This window comes from Anopheles moucheti, chromosome X (assembly GCF_943734755.1).
Source record: "Anopheles moucheti chromosome X, idAnoMoucSN_F20_07, whole genome shotgun sequence".
NCBI classification, from domain to species: domain Eukaryota; kingdom Metazoa; phylum Arthropoda; class Insecta; order Diptera; family Culicidae; genus Anopheles; species Anopheles moucheti.
In genome coordinates, this window is record NC_069142.1 from 3,284,121 (window position 1) to 3,303,299 (window position 19,179).

The 19,179-nt window shown below is 41.7% G+C and overlaps 1 protein-coding gene across 1 annotated transcript in view; it reads right to left on the minus strand.

Annotated features, from left to right (window-relative positions):
* Positions 1-2,678: 2,678 nt before the first annotated feature.
* The window catches only part of LOC128306536 (telomerase-binding protein EST1A), a 33,309-nt gene continuing 16,808 nt past the window's right edge, over positions 2,679-19,179 (minus strand). Inside the window, exons 9-18 of the mRNA XM_053044071.1 lie at positions 16,866-17,092; positions 16,691-16,764; positions 16,506-16,609; positions 16,329-16,444; positions 16,089-16,238; positions 15,718-15,996; positions 6,785-6,935; positions 6,423-6,687; positions 6,138-6,277; positions 2,679-4,659 (exon numbers count right to left, since the gene is read on the minus strand). Coding sequence (XP_052900031.1) covers positions 4,526-4,659; positions 6,138-6,277; positions 6,423-6,687; positions 6,785-6,935; positions 15,718-15,996; positions 16,089-16,238; positions 16,329-16,444; positions 16,506-16,609; positions 16,691-16,764; positions 16,866-17,092 — 1,640 coding nt within the window. The 3' untranslated portion in view covers positions 2,679-4,525. The remainder of the gene's footprint in view (positions 4,660-6,137; positions 6,278-6,422; positions 6,688-6,784; positions 6,936-15,717; positions 15,997-16,088; positions 16,239-16,328; positions 16,445-16,505; positions 16,610-16,690; positions 16,765-16,865; positions 17,093-19,179) is intronic.

Here is a 19,179-nt window from a genome sequence, read left to right on the forward strand (position 1 = left end):
GGCCTTGGAAGGTCGTCATCCTTGTGCGCTCCGTGCGCCTCAAAACGAGGCGTATGGTACGGGGCTGGGAACAAACATAACAGAACGACGATCAGTAATAGAACGGCGATGACTTCGGTGCTGTCCTTAAGTCTCCCTATTCTTTCCCCCCACTCTCTCTCTCTCTATCTCTCCTTCTTGTTCTTGGCCTTCTCTAACTATCTCCCTTTTTCCTTCTGAACCTTCTCAATGGTGGTATAAGCAGAGAGGTCTTGGAGGTTTGTTCCACAGCATTTCCCAGCGTTTGCTGATAAACCCGATTTTCTCGTGCTGATTCAATCGTTGCTTTTCTCTTTCTTCCATTCTTCCCGCCCAGTGCTCTATTCTACAGGTAATCGGCAGTTAGGTCGGTCATCGATCGCTCGAGACAGTGTATTATGCTGTCCCCGCGATCGAACGTTAGCCTTAAGCGCAAGATACGATTATCTTTTTGCCCCCGACGTGCTCATCCGGTTAAAGGATAAGAAGAGCTTTCGTTAGCAAAAGGGTTGAAGAGACAGACAGGGAGAGAGAGAGAGTGAGAGATTCGTGGAAAAAGTACCTTAGTTCATCAACTTCCAACTGGTTGTTTATTTACTTTTGTTTTAGCCATATTCTCATTTGATACTGAAACCGCCCGAAGATGTTGTCGTTTGCTTTGTTGCGTTAAACTTAAATGTAATTAATTTTTGCCCTCTCAAGGCATTGATAATTGATACATGCTAATCAATAATAGCTATGCGTCACTGTCGGAGCCCCGCAAAAGATTGCAAAGATTGTTATTAATATGCAATTACATTTACATATCTTTGAATCTTGTCAAACAAAAAAACACACACACACAACCAACGAAAGCGAGATGCTAACGTGCAGCATGCCGTAGATGGGCATGAAAGGATTAGCGCTCTTCGAAAATAATATATTGCTCCAATGTGCAGCTTCCTTTCAACGCGCACCGGATCGAACAATCGACGATCATCATCAGTGTCAAGTAGCTGTCATCGCGATGCATCGATCACACACAATGTTTACCCTTATTACGGACGAAACCACCATACAAATGGCGCATCCGGTAACAATTGGTTCGTAATGGTCGTAAGGTGTACGACGCATAACAACCGCGAAACGGACCGCTTTGGAGGTGAATTCTGCTTTAAATGACCCACCGGTTGTTCGGGGTCGGGAACCCGCCGCGGACGGGTTCGTCGCTTACCACAATGAGGAAGTTCTTTGAGTTTCTTTTCTCTATTTTTTTTTGTCTCATTCCTCCCGCTCGCGGTGTTGCGCGTTAGCAGAACCTAAAGCACGCTGAGGGTGAAGCAGCAGGAAGTTAGCAAATGATGTGTAACGCGTTGACTTGGAAACAGAAAAATGCAAACAGGGATAGAAACGAGAACAGAAATCAAGAACGAGACGGAAGAGGAACGTTAATTCAATGTGTCAGAAGGAAGCGGTAATTGATTCTTCGGATTTTTCTACGCGTTTACCATAAAATTGCCATCTACCCTGGGTTGGGGGGATGGCAATATGGAGCTTATACATATTTTTTTCTTCCTTTCCCATCCCCCTCCCGGTGTTCCCCATACCGGGTTTGATAGTTTATTTGATACTTCTTCGAGTCTTCGAGCCTCTTTAAGTTCATTTTCTGCCCCACACCAGCACATCATACGTCAATCCAATCCTTTTCGAGCTCAGCGTAGAATATCCTGCTGATGGTGTATGCTGTCTCTAGCAAATAATTGCACCACTTAACACTGGCGTGTGAATAACAGAGGGAATATTCCACAAAAGCAATGCTTATTGGGAGATGTTACGAATTTCACTGTTTGTGCTAAAGTGCTTAATAAGGTTAAAATTGATGTTGGATCACGCACAACGGGATGGCGATAAAAGTGTGATCAACATGAACGATTTACGACGGCTCCCTGCTCGATAATAGTGATGAGAATATCCGGTCCGATGAGCACCCTACTCGATAATAGTGATGAGAATATCCGGTCCGATCTTCCGAATCCGAATAATAGAAAATGGTACACTTTATCTTCGATTGACATATTCATATTTTAAAGAGTTCCAATTATAACAGATCATACTATCAAAACGATCCCATTTTGAACTCTTGTTTTGGATCTCAATTCCTGGATCCCGTAGAACTCGGGTTCTAAACGCCCCTAGGCTCCGGATTAATTATATTAACGGCTAGCGGTAGGAAGCTAAACACAGCCGTATCGTGGCAAAAATCAAAACTAAAAAACCTAAAAAAAAAACCCCCAACAAAGCAATCCTCATCAACCGCGTTAATAGTTTCCTCATTGTGTATTTACGATGCGTTTTGCGTATATAGAATGCACTTTGTTTATGATTTCAAGAAGATCAAGGACAGCCAACCGAACAAAAACGAACGAAGGTGTTACCGTCGTAAAGGAGGTAAGCACACAAAAACCTAATTGTCAAATCATCCCCTAAATAGGCGGTAAACCATGTTTAGGCATGAATGAGCTTGCTAATTTGCTGGGAGAAGTGTGTGCTCTGCTAACCATTTTATTTTCGCATCGTTTAATGTTTTTTTTTTTTTGTATTTTTATGCTTTCGGATGTTGTACTAGCGCCGCGCCACTTTACACAACGTTTTATACGTTTTTTAAATTATAATGTGTTTATTTAATTTAATAAAAAAAATTAAGCCTTTCGCAATTGTTTCGCGTACATTGCAAACAAAGCATCTTGCCTAGTTGCTGTTGTATAATCATCAGTCGAAAGTGCATTTGAGTTACGAACGAATAGAAAGAAACTAAAAACACATGTAGTTTAAAGAACAAACAATCAATTGATTTGAACATAAGATGTGTTACGTATATCCCCTTTAACTGAACAAAGCATAGAATGTTCGCTTTATGCAAAATCCTAGCGCCCACTGGCTACTTCTAGAACTTCAAAAAAGATTGCAAAAAAAAAATAATAGCCAAACTTTAAATAGAATATGAGAAATAAAAGAAATGTTATACAAAGACCATAATCTACTCACATATTTAGCGCAGTGAGACAGTGAGTATTTTTTTTAAATAGTTTTTTTCCCCCATAAATTATCTCTCTTTATGAAAGCAGCGAAACGAGTAACGAGTACTTGGTAAAATGATGTCAATATTATGTATAACCAATATTAATATTCATATAGTTAAACTCAGGACGAGTAATAGCACTTCTGATACATTTCACTTGTTAAAAGGACCAACGAACTTAACACTTTAAGAGCACCTTAACTGTAAACTTAGTGGCCGTCTTAAGGTATTCACGCGCTAACAACCTTCTTTTCTTTAAAAAAACAAACAAACAAATGACAACTGATCTTCTCTGCCTGCTGTTTTTACGAAACGGCATGGGCTTGGCCATAACGGCTCGTACACTAATAGCTTGCTAGAATTGTGGATTCTAGAAGGTCAGTTCTGATCTAAACACACAACCCCGATCGTATCGTTCGTATCGTATTTTTCTAGATATGTTATTCTTCAATTGGTCGTATTTTTATAGTAACATTTTCTTTTCGGCTTTGGAGTGATATAGTTAATAATTTCTAAAACAGAATTTTAATATTGATGGAAACTCTTCGATCCTGTTTGAGATCCCCTAGGCTGTATTTGCATGGCTTGCATTACAACTGTTTCGAACATTGTCTTTAGAACTGTCATTAGAATTTCTCTCTCATCGGGATTTTCGGTAAATATTGATAGATTCTAGCATTAACACTTTACCAGCCACTGGTAGTTTAGAACGCGAACATTTTAGCATTAACATAGTAGAATGTATACTGCCGGTAACACAACTTTGTGCTTGATTTGTGAGTTCTCGGAATAGATCATCGAATGGCATTCAGATCTTTCAACACGATTCCAGTGTTGCCAGACGGCAAAGTGTTAGGTATGAACATTTGGGTTCAATAATTAACCAAAATAAATCGTTTAATCATGCAATACATAATCGGGGTTTGTGATAAATTATGTGTCTTTTGGGTAAACTATTATACCTTTAGTTGGGATACATTTCCGTGCAAAACAATCGTCTTATTGTGACGGAGGCTGCTTTGTCAAGTTGCATGATAAAATAGCACTAACGCACATGACCGCGCCTGGGAGATATTATTAATTTTTATTCCTTTCTTGGTCTTTGTGGCAAAATGATTCTTCCAGGGGGTAAACCCACGATTTGATAAATCACCTTTGCGAAAATTTGTTATTTTTTTTTCTTTTTCGCGTAACACCTTACTGGTCTTGTCTACTCTTTGCAACCTTTACTATACGTTTGATCGTTGCTGTACATACTCAGTCCTTAAAACGAGTTTAAACCCGAACGTGCTATAAGCACTGTAAGAAACCACCCATGTACGCTATTTTGCGTTTATTTTTAAACTCAGTATTAACTAAATAAGATGTACACGGTATGCTCACTTGCATGTTTCGCTTCCGCTACCGAAATGCTACCAGCCAACTGTTTCCCAACCGGGACGCCATTTGCTAAGCGCTCAGTCCGGCCCACTTGATAAAATCTGGTAATTCTCGCACCGGAAGGTCGTTCGATATGGCTTTCACGCGCAGGTTTCTATCGGTCGTTAGCAGTACGACGTCAAGAGTAAGGTTGCGACTTTCGACTGTTCGGAACAAGATAAAGAACTATAAATAGCTAATAACTCTACAACAAACAAACTAGCGTAAGACACTTGCAGATCATGCGGATTTTGGGGTATGTACAAGGTGGTAAGGGTAATGAAATAATGAAGGTAATGAAGTCTCGTAATAGCCCAATGCTGATATAGACATCATGGCTTCAATTCTGATAGTGAAGCGGCCTCCGATATGTGTTGGTAAAAAAATACTGCACAACTAGCTCCTGAGACACACTGTAACTAATATTTTTTTAAATTTAATTCTCACTTAGTTTATAGTACCAAATTTATGTTGAAACAAAAAATGATAGACTATAGTAGGGTATTCCAGAAAACTACCTTTACTACGGATAGCAGTCCTCATAAAGGAATAGAACGCCGTGTATACGCGTGTATACGCGGTAGGAGTCCAGCTTCGAGAATGCGCCGTAAAGTGGCCGAAATCCTGGTCCTGCCGATCAGCGGTTGGACCGGGACATAGCAAAAGCGTTCAAGCGAAAAACGAACGAGAAACGAAAGTTCCATTCGCGATGTGGCTCCAAAACTGGGTACATCAAAAGCCACACTTTTGAAAAAGCATTTTAAAGCTGCGGAGGACATCGACAGTTTTCAAAAAGACTGGAAGAAAGTGTCGAAAATCGTTCAGGACAAGTTTGTGCTGAACCTAATGGGAGGCGTCAGATCAAAAGTACGATCATTAGCATACAATTGAGTTTTTTTTTTAATTTTTTTTTGGAAATAGTCCAAAACACTCCACAAACACTGTTTATCCAATAAACATTTAGTTTCTGGAACAGGTTTTATTTTTTGTTTAATTTTTGAATCGTGCTTATACTTTCGGGGTCACCCTTTAACTCTCATCTTACTTTCCAAAACCCTCCTATTACGAGACTTGAATATGCAATAGACCTTAGATGTGTAGCAGACAGGGCATGATAGTTAAGGACAATGGTTAGACAAGGATGAATGATACATGCTGACAGAGCGTGTTAAGTAGAATAAGAGCGATTAAACTCTAAATAATAACTAAGATAAGCGAATAATAACTCAAAATATAATAATAAATATAATATAAACATAATAATAAATATAATATAAATATAATAATAAATATAATAATAAATATAATAATAAATATAATAATACATATAATAATAAATATGATAATAAATATAATATAAATATAATAATAATAACATATACATGAAGAATGGATAGATAGAGTAGATAAATAATTAAATAGATAGAACAGATAGAAAGAAACAGAGCAACTGAAGCTAGCAACTGAAGACTTATTAACTTCATCGAATTGGATCGGATGGTAGAGAAAATTGGAAATGGATATGCAGGTGTTGCGTATTGTATGGAACTAAACATAATGGGATGTCAATGTTTCTACTATTTCTACTAAAAGCAAATCATTAGACGAGACAATTTCTACTGTATTAAACAGGTGTACTTACTCTGTTTGTCCTTCGCATTGTGGCGACAGAGATTGAGCGCCGTCTCCAGTATACGATCATCATTGGACTTGAGTTCTCCAACATCATCCTCCTCCGTGAATGATGACGTTTTCAATATGGATCCTTTAGTCGTAACGCATCTAATACGCCATACAAAGAGACAAAGTTATAAATATCAGCATACATGTAGTGTACAGTTCGATTGCACTGCTAAGAGCTGCCGGTATATTCACACACTGTAAAACATTAATCCAGTTTTCAATCCAGAACAGCAAAGAGACTTACTTGACGGCTGGATTGCGTGAGTTGATGAACAGTAACGCTTTCTTCGATGATTCGGCGACCTTGGCGGCATGCTGAAGGTTAGGTATCAGCGCACTACTGCTGGTTGGTAGTGTAACCGGGTCCGCCGCACTGGCAGGCGCAGTAGGTAGTGCGAATGATTTCGATGCCGGCACTAACAGTTCGCTCACTGCTGTACCAGCCAACGTTTGCTGTTTCGGCGTCGGATGTCTTATTCCCTTTGAAAGGCCCTCGAGCTCGTTAATCACTGGGGAGCAGGACGAGGGAGAAGAAACATTTTAAGTGTTACTCCAGTGTTAAAAAAAGAGTGTTGAAATTCAAGGGAGGGAATATAAATCGCTTACCGATGATTGGTACCATTAGCTGGTAAAGTGGATGCGCTTTTGCGATCATTTCAATGGCTGACAGATAGTCGACGAAGCAGTTCGTGTCTGGAACTAAAAACCTTGGGCGAACTTCAATGGTGACCGCGATCGTACTTTGCGAAAGAATGTCCTATGGATGGGAAAAACGGATGAAATTTTCAAATTAGTACAGACGTATAAACTGACACCCGAACCTGCGTTAAGACATCATTCGAGATGCGTACAGCTTAATTTAATTTCCTCACAGCTTGACCCATAACATAGTGATAAACTTTCTTGCTGTTGTCTATAATGCAAAACTATCCGCCAATTTCTCTTATGTCAATATATTGTTTCAGAACAGCTTGCAGACTTGCAGAAACGCACAGCACTCTAAGAGCGATTTGGCACCGGAGGTGCGAAGGAGTAAAACCAACAAACGCACGCACATTCGTCGGAGGCCGAGGTTGGCCGAGATGGAGGAGAAGAATCAATGAACAACAGTATGACACTAAAAGCTAGAACGCGCATCGTGCGTGGCAGTCAGCTGATGTAAATTGGCGGCGCAGCGTATCCTACACCACCCGTATCAACTATTACCAATTTCCGCCGCACATCCGTTTCATCATCATCATCACCAGGGCACTCTTTGGCAGCTCCGGCACAAGTGCTGCTGCACGCTGAACGTTTGTGTGTAAGCTTTCTGCGCCGTGTTTGAAAAGGACACCTGACCCGGCAGAGACGAAATGGCGGTTGTTGTGTGTTTAAGAATGCAAACATATATTTGCATGTTGCACACTGTTTGCGCATAGTCGTACCCAGTTCCTTCACCCATTAACACTTCTCTTCTTTTTTGTTGTTGTTGTTGCTGTTATATCTCACATTCCTTTTTATCTGCGGCTGCTGAGCAATTCCACGACTGTCACACTTTTGCCCCGATACACTGCATCGAAACCTTAATGTTTCACCGGCAGGGTGGGAGGAACTTGGTGATTGTTGAACATTCCTACTCCCACACCTTTCGTCCCTTCGTGCAATGCATCCCACTGGCCCAATGCATACAATAAAGGAAAGCAGGGCGAGCAAATGCGCAAACAAATCGCACCAAACAAACAGTCTAACATACAACCCTCCAAAGAAAGTAGGAATGTGACAGGGTAAAGGAAGCAAATCAATGACCAAGATCCCAAGACGCATACACACCGGTGCGACAAAGCAAAATGTGCAACAATGTTACATATATGCACACGCTCACACATCAAAAGGGGGTGTATGCACTAGTTCCTTCTTAACTTACGGTGGTTGAGGCGTTGCTCCACTGAATGTTATTTGACACAAACGAACAACTTTCAAAACAGGCGACTTTCTATAAAAATCTTTACGAACAACGAAATGTAACTTAATTTACAACTAAGACATTAAGAACGTATTAAATCTTACATATGCTACACAAAATCTAAATAGATCCGTGTACATACTACCCAACAGTAAATCACCCATTTGCAATTCTTTGCAAAAGAACACTCATTATTATATTAGAAAGAAAAAAAACATCGTTCAAGGTAGTTGCACGACATTGTGCGAATTAAATCTCGCTAATGTTCGGTACATTCCTTACCGTAAAACTAAACAAATGATTGGACTAATGGCATATTATATCGTCCAAACCACCGTTACGCTAGAACCAGTTTCAGCAACCGGAGAGCTCATTAAGCGGCGCGTGAACGATTTTTGTTCTTCGTCGATTCTCATCCCATAAGATAAACCTACCAGAACAGCCGAAGAAGACAAAGTTAAATAATGAACACCATTGATATCCGATTGATCTGTCATGCGATTTTACGATCCTTGTTTTTAACCCTCCCCTTATGACGGGCATCATCATGCACACGCCCGGTACAGGTTCTCATCCATAGTTCACAGATTCTCTTGCCGCTGCTATGGGGTTATTTCATCAATGCGTATTCTTTGCCAGTTTTTAGCTCGTCCGAATACTCTTGTCTATCTGCGACATTGTCAACTTCTATCCGGTAGCTCAACAACATTATCATAATTTTGATCTTTGCCAGAAGTCAGTCTGAATTATTAATGCATAATGAATAGCACAACGGTTACAGGTAACGGTATGTGTGTAAAGCTAAGACTGTGAAATATTTTAGAACAAAACTATTTCCTTCAATCATTCCGGATGAGACTAATCGCAAATATTCTAATTACCGCTTAAAAGAAGAATGTTCCCGTTCATTCATCCTTATGCTTTTGTGGTATTTTGCCTAAACCCAATGTATTTAACGAGCACAATGACACAAATACTTATACACACAGATTCCATGCAAGATTATACTACATTTACACACGAGACAATGCTAAAACAGTCAAAATTTATAGGTGTGCGTCACGAAATTTGAGCACCATTTCTTATGCAAATAGCTGATACTGTTATCCCTAATTCCTGGTTAGGGGTGCGTTTTGCACAAGTAAAAAATTAAGCTATTTACGATCGTTCTCTGTGTGGTTACACACTTTAATAAAATATTGGTAACGTAAATAATCGTTTAAATAAGTCGTTTCTGTTGATCCTCAGAATGTGGTGTATACAGGGTTAATGAGATGATAGAACAACGCAAGCACAATAAGCGCAGCACAAGATATTTCAATGACCTCACTAGACACCACAACCGCACCAGGCATACTCCAATGCAATCACATGATATCACAATCGCAGCGCAGCTTACCACAACACCAGTACGACGGTAGAAGTGAAGTACGATCCGAGGAGTATAAACGTGTTTGAGGATGTATTTTCACATCCATCCGATGATTGTTAGTAACACTTACTGTATTTTTCATTAAATAAAGCATATTTAATTCGATAAATGCAGTAAATGTTTCTTCGGATCAAAACAACATCGTTTGGTTGCCAAAATCCTTTTCAGAATGCGTTTATACTTCCCGAATTTTAAGTTAAATACTTTCCCATGCTCTCCAAAACCATTGTGCAATATCATCTGCTACAGATGCCATTTCATATGGTGGCATTACAAAAAAAAACGTCAAGACCTACAAAGACATCTGAAGCGTTTACAATGTCATATAAGCGTGTGTGCCATTTTATGTTAAGCGTTTACATAATACGGTAAAAATATTACAATATCATCTGAGAAACGCTGTAATGTAGAAAATAACCCAAAAATTTACCAAATACGGTCGGTCAGGGTTCAAATATCGCGACAGTATCTTGATGTTAAGGGTTAGTTTAAGTCACAGATAGCCAGCCATTCGACATTACGTGGTACAGGTAGGATACATGAAACTTGTTATGTTCTCTAAATAGGTTGCATGAGTATAAGTGAGTTTTATCTAAGTGTCTAACATAACTCCCATAAAATTGAACACATTAACCTAGATATTTTTTTTTTGGTTTCTATATTGGATACACTTGCTACCACCAGGTCGGAAAACCAGCCAACCTTCTCAAGGATGCGCTGATGATTAACGCAGCCCATTCAAAGGGCAATCACGACAGCCCAACATCAACCATCGAACCAAAAGCCGAATCATGCAAGACGTGATTTATCATTTCTATATATTCTTTGCGATTCAAAACACAACAGGTCCCCCCCCACCCCCCCTCCTACTCCCACCCGCTGCTAATCGTCAAAAACATACTTTTCCTACGTCTTGCATTATTTGCCTGATGCAATGCAAAAAAAAAACCATGCCAAGGGTTTTTAAGATCGTTGGCATAGAGCAAATTGAATGCGGGGCAAAACCTTTTCCTAATTGCCAACAGGCCCGACGCATTATAATTTCCATTGCCCGGACCGGATGGACGGCAGATTTTATGCAAATGGTGCCATTTAAAACGGTTTGTTTGCTCGGCTGGACGCAATGAACCCGGCCCCGCCGATTGCATCGAGCAGACGACATAATATTGGCGGTGTGGACCTATCACCATCGCCACATATCGGTCTCCACCACGCCGGTACGGAGCGCCAAAACTAACCGCAATTGTTGGTGAAACCTTTATTATTTACCCTTAATTAAAGTAAGGCGCAAAAAGGTAGTCAATATTTTACCACCTTTGCCACCCCTTCCTGGTGTTTGTTGTGTTGCGGCTCGCTTAGACGTCATCGCGATGCAGCGGAATACGCATCTCGTGGCTGGAATTGCGAGGTGTCCGAAAAGTGCAAACACAGCGCGCAAATGAGCTTTCAATGCATTATTTTTTAATACGTCAAATTTGACGACCTTGACACTCCGCGTGTGTGCGCCCGTGTTTCGTACCCCCAAAACATTCGGCATCAAAAGCACTTCGAACGCTTAAGAAAGGCACAAAATAAACAATGGTGCTGTAATAGCTTCGGTTGGGGACGGGGTAAACTTCGTTGCAATTCCAGCTGCGCTGCATATCTTCACTTACTCATACGCTATTAACAGCCACATCTCGCAGGTTGATTTAAATATACTACCAAGCCATCATGCGCTATAAATAGTTGGCACTAAGCGCAGAACTCTGGAGACCTGAGCAAATATAGGTAGCTTCTTCCGGAACAATGTTGGTGTCTAAGAAGCTTGCTAGCCAGAATAATCGATTGCTGATGACACGGAAGCAACGTGAGTGTGCAAAAGCAAATCTCATAGCCTGATGAATCTCTTATGAAAACAACACCCCTACAGGGGTTAAATTTCTTGTAGGGCAAACAGGGCCTTAAACCGATCCAATCGATAAGGTTATAAAAAAAAGTATAAAATTCAATTGAGATTGTTTTTTTTTTTCGACTAACTTCATTTCCCTTTCGTACGGGAAGCAGACGCTTTTTTGTGTTGTGTGTTTGAATAATATTTTCATTCAGTAGGATAACTATTTATTCAACAGACTGCAGATAAGTGTATTTGCCATGCATGCATCAAGTCGCCTACATGAGCAAATAAACAGTGGTAAACGAAACCATATTTTTGTTTTCTATGTTTGACAACGAATCTTGTGGTTACTCTTGTCATGTTTGCGCTATCGGAACTACTGACGAGTGGTAAGGGTTATGTAGATTTAGAGTGGGGCCTCCATAGGAGGCGTCTAATGATAGCTCTTGGTGCAAGTTTTTTTTTGCCAAGAACGCATAGGCAAATCAAAGCAGTGAAATACTTGGAGGTTTTATTTGCCAACCGGAGATGTACAGTCAGCATTTATGAAAAAAGTCTGCTAAACTCAAAAATGTTGAGCAAAAATCAATACACCAACATATAACGAAGTTAGCACCGTGAGACTACACTCCATTCTCGTACGGAAACGCTTCTTGGAGAACTACCTGGCAGTAACAGAATTGTCCGAACTTTCTCTCAATTCTATTCGCCCGTTCGAATCAACCTAATCCAAGTTTGATGGTTGATGAACAATTGCTACGAGCATGATACGGACAGCGGCTATGATGCTGGAAGCAAAGCAGGCAAACCTGTTTCAGCATCGTGCAAAGAGGAGTAAGCCTGAAAGCAACACGACAACCGAGAGACCTTGCCCTAGTGTGAGAGCCGGAGCATGCATATAGGCTTGCGTTGTATGGAATATGCGAAATAAGTTTACATAAAAACACAAAACTCATCAACATGCTTGAAACGAAAGTGAAATAAAGAAGGAATTACTGTACTAAAGTTTTTTTTTTAAAATAAGGAATTCTATGTCAAAAAAAATACTTCAATATCGTCACCCTTCATCAGTAATACCGATAACCTCAATCATTCTGCTTTGATACATGAATCCGCACATTTTTAGCATAGCATAGTAGTTACAGCGCATCCACCCACTCATCCTTCCGTGTCCGTGTCCGACTTCCGTCCTGCGGAAAATTCCGCACCGCCCAATCTATTAGTCACAAAAAAAATACCTAATTTGCCCCCACACACAGACAATGGGCAAAGGTAGCGTTTCATTATCTTCCACCGTCGCCCCCTCCCCTCCGCCCCCCGCTTTATGCCCTTGAAATTTATGTGTGTGTGTGTGTGCGTGTGTGCCAAACACTGCCCATTTCCCAGCGCGGCCAGTGGAAAATACGAAAAAGAAAAGCACTACATGAAGGCACTTTTATGTACGGAGAATGTCTATTATGCGCGTTCTTTCTCTTCGCTCTGCCCTTTGCGCTGCCAAACGCGCAATCTCTTTCTCCCGGATCAAGAAACCGTCGGCGCCTTTCGTTCGCGTGTGCATTCCACAACTGTTTCGCGATCTTCACCTTCGCCCTTCCGCCACTGACAAGCGCCCCCACCTCCCCTTACTTAACACCAACCCTTTGGTGCCATTCTCCGCGCCTCGGTTGGTCTCTGCTGTACACTGCTTTATCCATTTCTGTTCCATCTTTACCATCTTTTTCCGCCCGCTTTTCTGCTTTTCTCGTCCTCTTTCTTCCCCTTGCTTCGCCCTAAAGCACAACCCACTGCTCTTGCACTTTATCCTGCGCAACAGGCATTGTTGATCTGGCAGTGACGACTGTTGCGGCGGATAAGGTGAAGGAGGATATCAGCACTTTTAAGCTACATAACGCGCAGCGGCTCTATTGCTGATGTTTTTCCTCAGTATGCCCGGTGTGCACATCACCACCAGGGACAGAATGCATCCGCATCCGTCACAACCCGGTACAAGGGGGAAACGATGGTGTGATTTGTTTGCGTCTTTTACATTTCAAATCGATTAACATAATAACAATTAATTTAATGTGTAATAAGTGCGGCCGCAAATTTCGATAAAGCTGCAGCAGACGGTGGGGTTCCCGTTTCGTTTGTGATGAGGGAGAGCTGATAGCCGCTTCCTACCTTTATCTAACATCACCCGAAATCCTCTACCCCATTAGCACTCTTTATGTTCTTTTGTTCTCCATTTTCTCGCTCGCTTCGATCTTTACGCCGCCGAAGTAAAGCTACCCCACCGGTTGCTCCAATAGAAGTAACGTGAATCGCTGCGATTTTTGTTTTCTTCTCTCCCGCACGCAAAGACAAGACACGGGGTCAAACCGTGGCGAAAACTATTCGCTACGGCGACTTCAATTTACCCTGCCCGCTTGCCGCTTAACACTCCTTCCGCACACGCTTCGTTTCACTTTTCACATTACTCGCAAACCATGAATTTTTCACTCGTTCGTTCACCTAAATAGCGCACATGGAACAGATCACACAATATGCGTTCACCATGTTGTCCATCCAGTCCCCCATCCAGGGCAAGATTCCAAAAAAAAACAACAACAACGCACACAGTGGGATAGTGGAATTACAATACGTGGCACGAGCAACACACTCAAGTGACGAAGTTGTGGTAATTCTTGCTTCTTACCCGGGCGTTTTTCTTTTAATATTTTCCCTCTGCAAAAAAAAGCTTAAACCGTTTGTAAGCGTACGCTCTTCGCTGCGTCCATTTCAGGATGGAGTGTTCAGGAATGCTCCGTTTATACATAAAGCGGTACGGTATGTTCGAAAAAGCGCATGGAAAGCGGCAAGGAGGGCGTCGGTGTGTAACAGAAACTCTAAAGTTTAGTCTATTCCGGTAGTATCGCGTACGACCTCGATTTCAAAAAGGGAATGGAGCGGGGGGGGAACCACCCCCGGGACAAAGCATCAATTTGTCTTATTGTGCAGGCAGCTGCTTTTAGTCTTATCGCTCAACGGCTACGGTCAAATTGGTCAACTGTGCTAGATTTTAATGAAATTGCATGCGTGGATCATCATTCCGTTGGGACGATTCAACGCAGAGAATTAAAATAAAACAATTCTTATCATTTGTGATAACAACAAACAAGAATATTCCTTCCCGATACGTGACGCGCCGTAGTGTGTTTAAGCTTAAATTACCCTTTAAGGAATAAATTTAACTGACCCATTTTCCATGAAAGCTAATTTCAAGGACATTTGACAGATATTGGAAAGCAATTCGATAGGAAGCCCGAATGTTTGCAATTTTAGTTGAGCTTCTATCCAACGCCCGTTGCCATGGGCATCCGCGACACAGCATATGCATGTGTAAAGGAAGGGGGTAAGACATGACAGCGGCGGGTCAACCACCGCGACTGCTCCCTAGAGACTGACACGATCGGTCTGATAGCTGTGAAGAAGGCGCTGGGATGGGTTGCCCAGGTTTGCCCGGTTTTTCTGCCGACAATAACAAAATAAAGACACCATGCGATGGGGCCGTCGGGCATCCGTTGATTCTGCCTTTCTTCTTCGACACACACACGCGCGCGCGGTGTGGTATAATAAAATGAACCCGAAAAAGCCTATTAACACACTAATAAGCCACGATACCATAACAGCAAATCTTTCGCATGTTCTCGCGCACCCTTTCTTTCGCACTTGATCTTTAATTTGCTTGATACAAGAGCGAGCGCACAACAATAAAAATCGTCGGATGAGGCATGGGTGCCGGTGAGCAAATTATGATTAATATTCATAAGCGCTTATGAACCGCCGGTGTGCCTTCTTGTTTCTTTTGCTTCGTTTTTTTTTGCTGTGCAGACCAACACTCCAGAAAGCATCGGCTTTTCTGGTCCCACTGGCACTGGCCACGGGTAGGTCAACTATAAGAATCTCGAGCATTATGGGTAAAAGAAGACTCATCATATCAAAAATTAATTTCGTTCGAGTTTTTTGCCCTTTTTTTTGTTTGCTCGCCTAGCGCGCTTTTCATTCCGGGGCGTTTGTACCCGTGCTCTTCAGTTTCCCCCGGAAGTGTGAGTTATATGTAATTAATGAAATGGTCGTAAGTTGCAATCAGCAACCGGCGAAGTGCTGCCTATCAATAAACCATGCCGAACACGACAAAAGACAGTTCCGGTCATTTAACCCGACGTGGTTTCTTAGTGGGAGCGCACTAAGCTCATAACGAATTGCGCGATTTGCACGATAGAGGTCTTCGATTAGAACGTGTATAAGTGTACGGTCGTATCATCACTCACTTGCACTCGCTGGTTATGTTTCTCCTGCATCCGTTGCTTGCGCTCGAGCTCATCCTTCAGCCGCAACAGCTTGCGCGTTTCAAGGCTGCTCGGGCTGTTGCTATTGTTACAGCTTAGAACGCCACTATCGGCAGAAGGTGATGTCCAGCCCTCAACTTTGGCCTGTATTTCGGTGCGTTCCGCATTCTCCGGCGCATTGCCGGCATCGTTCTGGACGTCCGGTGTTGGTAGCGCTTCGTCATCGCTGAAGCTTTCCACCGATGAACCAATATCACCCAGCTGTAAAGATGGACCAACATCAGGCATCAGTAACAGGTTTTCTTTTACTCGTTTTCGTTAGTTTCGTTAGTGTCTGCACTCAAACTCCTTACCCCTTCGATACGACTTTCTACCACGCTGTAAAACTGGGCAGCACTTTCCGGCGTCCCGCTTAGTACAGCCTCCCGGCAAAGCACCGGCGGATCACAGTTGCACAAACGATCGGTACCGAAATAAAGCAACTTCTGTATGCGTAGCACATTCTGCCAAAAAGGTATTATGTGAAGCGAAACAAAATGAGCGGTGAGAATAAATATTTCATGCGAATAAATTTAAAATTCCAGAATAATTACTTGTGCCTCTTCCATGTCACAGTCGGGATGCACAAAAATTGGTTCCGGTTCGTAGTACATAAGTGGTGTGAAACCGGCAAGGGTAACATCTTCCGGCAGTCGCACTGTTTCGTACCCTAGGAAAATTGATGAGGATATTAAGAATACGGATGGAAGTGATGCCGAATGATATCTCACCATGCTTTTGCTCCACGGACAGTATGCTCCGGTTCGTATCCAAGCACTTGAGTATATTCATCAGGACCGCCAATTCGGACCACGGATCATGGGCGTTAGATTTTCTGTCAAAAATTTAAAAAAACAATTAGACATTGCATGCAAAACAGTGTATCATATAGTGTGGGAAAGATGTGTCAATTTACCTGATCTTTAGATCAGCACAGCATGGCGGTGGGTTCCAAATTTCCGTGTTAGACATCATCCAATCGCACCAGACCTGTATGTCGTAACGGGCGTTACGAGCCGTTACAGTGATAAAAAGCATTTTTTTCAATGGAACATTCTTAAATCACTCTTTTAAAGCTCTATTATAACTACCTTGATTGCTGGTAGTATCACTTTGGCATCATCGGGCAGGACAAGCTTCGGAACTTCATCCGCACTGTTCGCATCGTTATTCGTTCCATTCGTATCATCATTAGCCTTTTCCAGCGCTTCCTGTATTAGCCAAATTAAGCGCTCCAGCAATATCCCAAACATGAGCAATCCGGATGAGAGCGCACACTGCTGCAGCTCCGACCGAGTTACCGGCGTTGTGGATGTATCTAAATGCGGAAACATATTTCCCAAAAATTTACATATTATCTATTTCATAATGACAGCTAAAAACTAACTTAAATACATATCAATATAGGCAAATAGATGAGTACGATTACACATGAGACAGGAACTAGCTGTTGGAGCATAACTAGTGAGTTGGAGTTATGCTATCGTTTTCCTTCAACCAAGATGAAGCTGTTAGGAATTTTGAGAATATTAAACCATCACGCGGTGCAGCAGTTCCAGGTGCCCTAATGTTCCTTGCGACTTCTTCCCATGGATGATGGGAGCGACTCGTTATCATCCTCCTGCACTGGTTGGCTGTGTCAAAACCAATGTCATGCGAAATGATTTTGCGCCGTCACGGTTCGCATTCCTTTCCTGCTCAACGTTGGTGGCCACGTGAAACCGTCTCGAACGTAACGTTACGGCAAGGGTAACACACGAGGGTGCCTGAGCAGATGATAGCAAGATCTGCCAACATTCACTGCGTTTATATGCGGATGTGAATGATAGGTGCAAATGCAGCAAACAGACTAATTCCAACGAATCTACTGACGCTGAATTAACTACCAAATATGGAGGCTAAGCAGCAAGCATGATCGCATCCCCCGTCTTGCGCATTTGCAGGAGTTAAGGGGCGCAGATAAATTCGGAGGAAATTTTCAATCGAGCATTACCGTGGAGCCTTCTCGCTCCGTTGAAATTAGAGGTTTTGATTGTCTCAATTATGATAAACATAATTATGTTTCCCGCGCATTCCGTTTTCGTGCAACGTTCTGTCTGCTTGAAAACCCTCTTACCGTATTTATCCAGTAAAGCAAACAGCATGTTCAGGAATATGCTGTTATGCTGCTCTACAGAAACAATACATTGACCATTGCAGAGAGAATTTTATTTGCTTATGCACAAAACAAAAATAATTACATAAAACATCATCTGTGAAAAAAAAGTACAATAAGGCTCACATTTTGCGATGTATGTTTGCGAAGTCTAACAGCAATAAAATTCATTCAATCCAAAATATTTTTTTGGTTTTTTAATGAAAAAAAAATCTTGAGTTGCGTACACTTGGGTGCGTTGTCCATTCATCAGCGGCGTATCCAAATATATGCTGCCGGACCCCCGGTTGGCCGGGGCAGCTCATCAACCTTTTCATCGTATCATTTATCGATGGGTAAATTAAATCTCCACCCCGTGAAGGAAGCGAAAAAAATACACGAAAGTGAATGTGTGCTATATAATCAAAACAAACCCTTCCACAGACCAGTGGGAAAGATGAGATTTTTTTTTTTGTACAGAAAACACCGTCTATCGGCCTTCCACATCCGACAGATCTGAATGAGTTTTGGGTAGAATGTTTAGCTGTTTCGTGAACCGTCTGCTGTTGGTTAGCAAAATAAAATAACAACGAAAAAAAAGACACAAAAAGAGTTCAATATAATTTTTACAACGGAAAGCTTCACACACACACACACACATCACCATGCTGCACACAAATACAAATAAATAACTATCTGGTGCTTGATAAAGCAACCAACAATCAGGCAACCAATCATGCCAGCTCATGATAATGATCTGGTTCGCTTTCCATCCTTTCTATGTACGGTGACGATGACCCAAACGTAAACGATATGTATCATGTGGGCATGGTCGCGAAACGATACGCTATGGGTTCTAAGAAATACTCCCTGAAATTTGGCTTGCCGTTTTTCATGCCGTTCGTTGCGTTTCATTAAAACACACACTAGCCGCGGCCGGCGAAATGATGCTGATACCACATTACCATGCATGTTGTTTATATATTTCATCAAGCGTTGTGTTTTAAGTAATGCGCAACATTAGCGCACAAGATATGCCAAAATTAAGTTGACGCTTTTGCCTACGGTATATGAAAGCGATAAATATGAAAGATAATTAAGTTACGTTAACTTTTAACCTCCTTACACACACACACACGCAGCCCTGCACATTTTAGCAAGTTTATGTATAATGCCATTTTACCAGCATCCAATATTCTGCAAAAAAAACCTCGTTAGTTTCGAAATTACTACGCGCCGCTCGTTTGGAACGATGATCGTTACATCCGGTG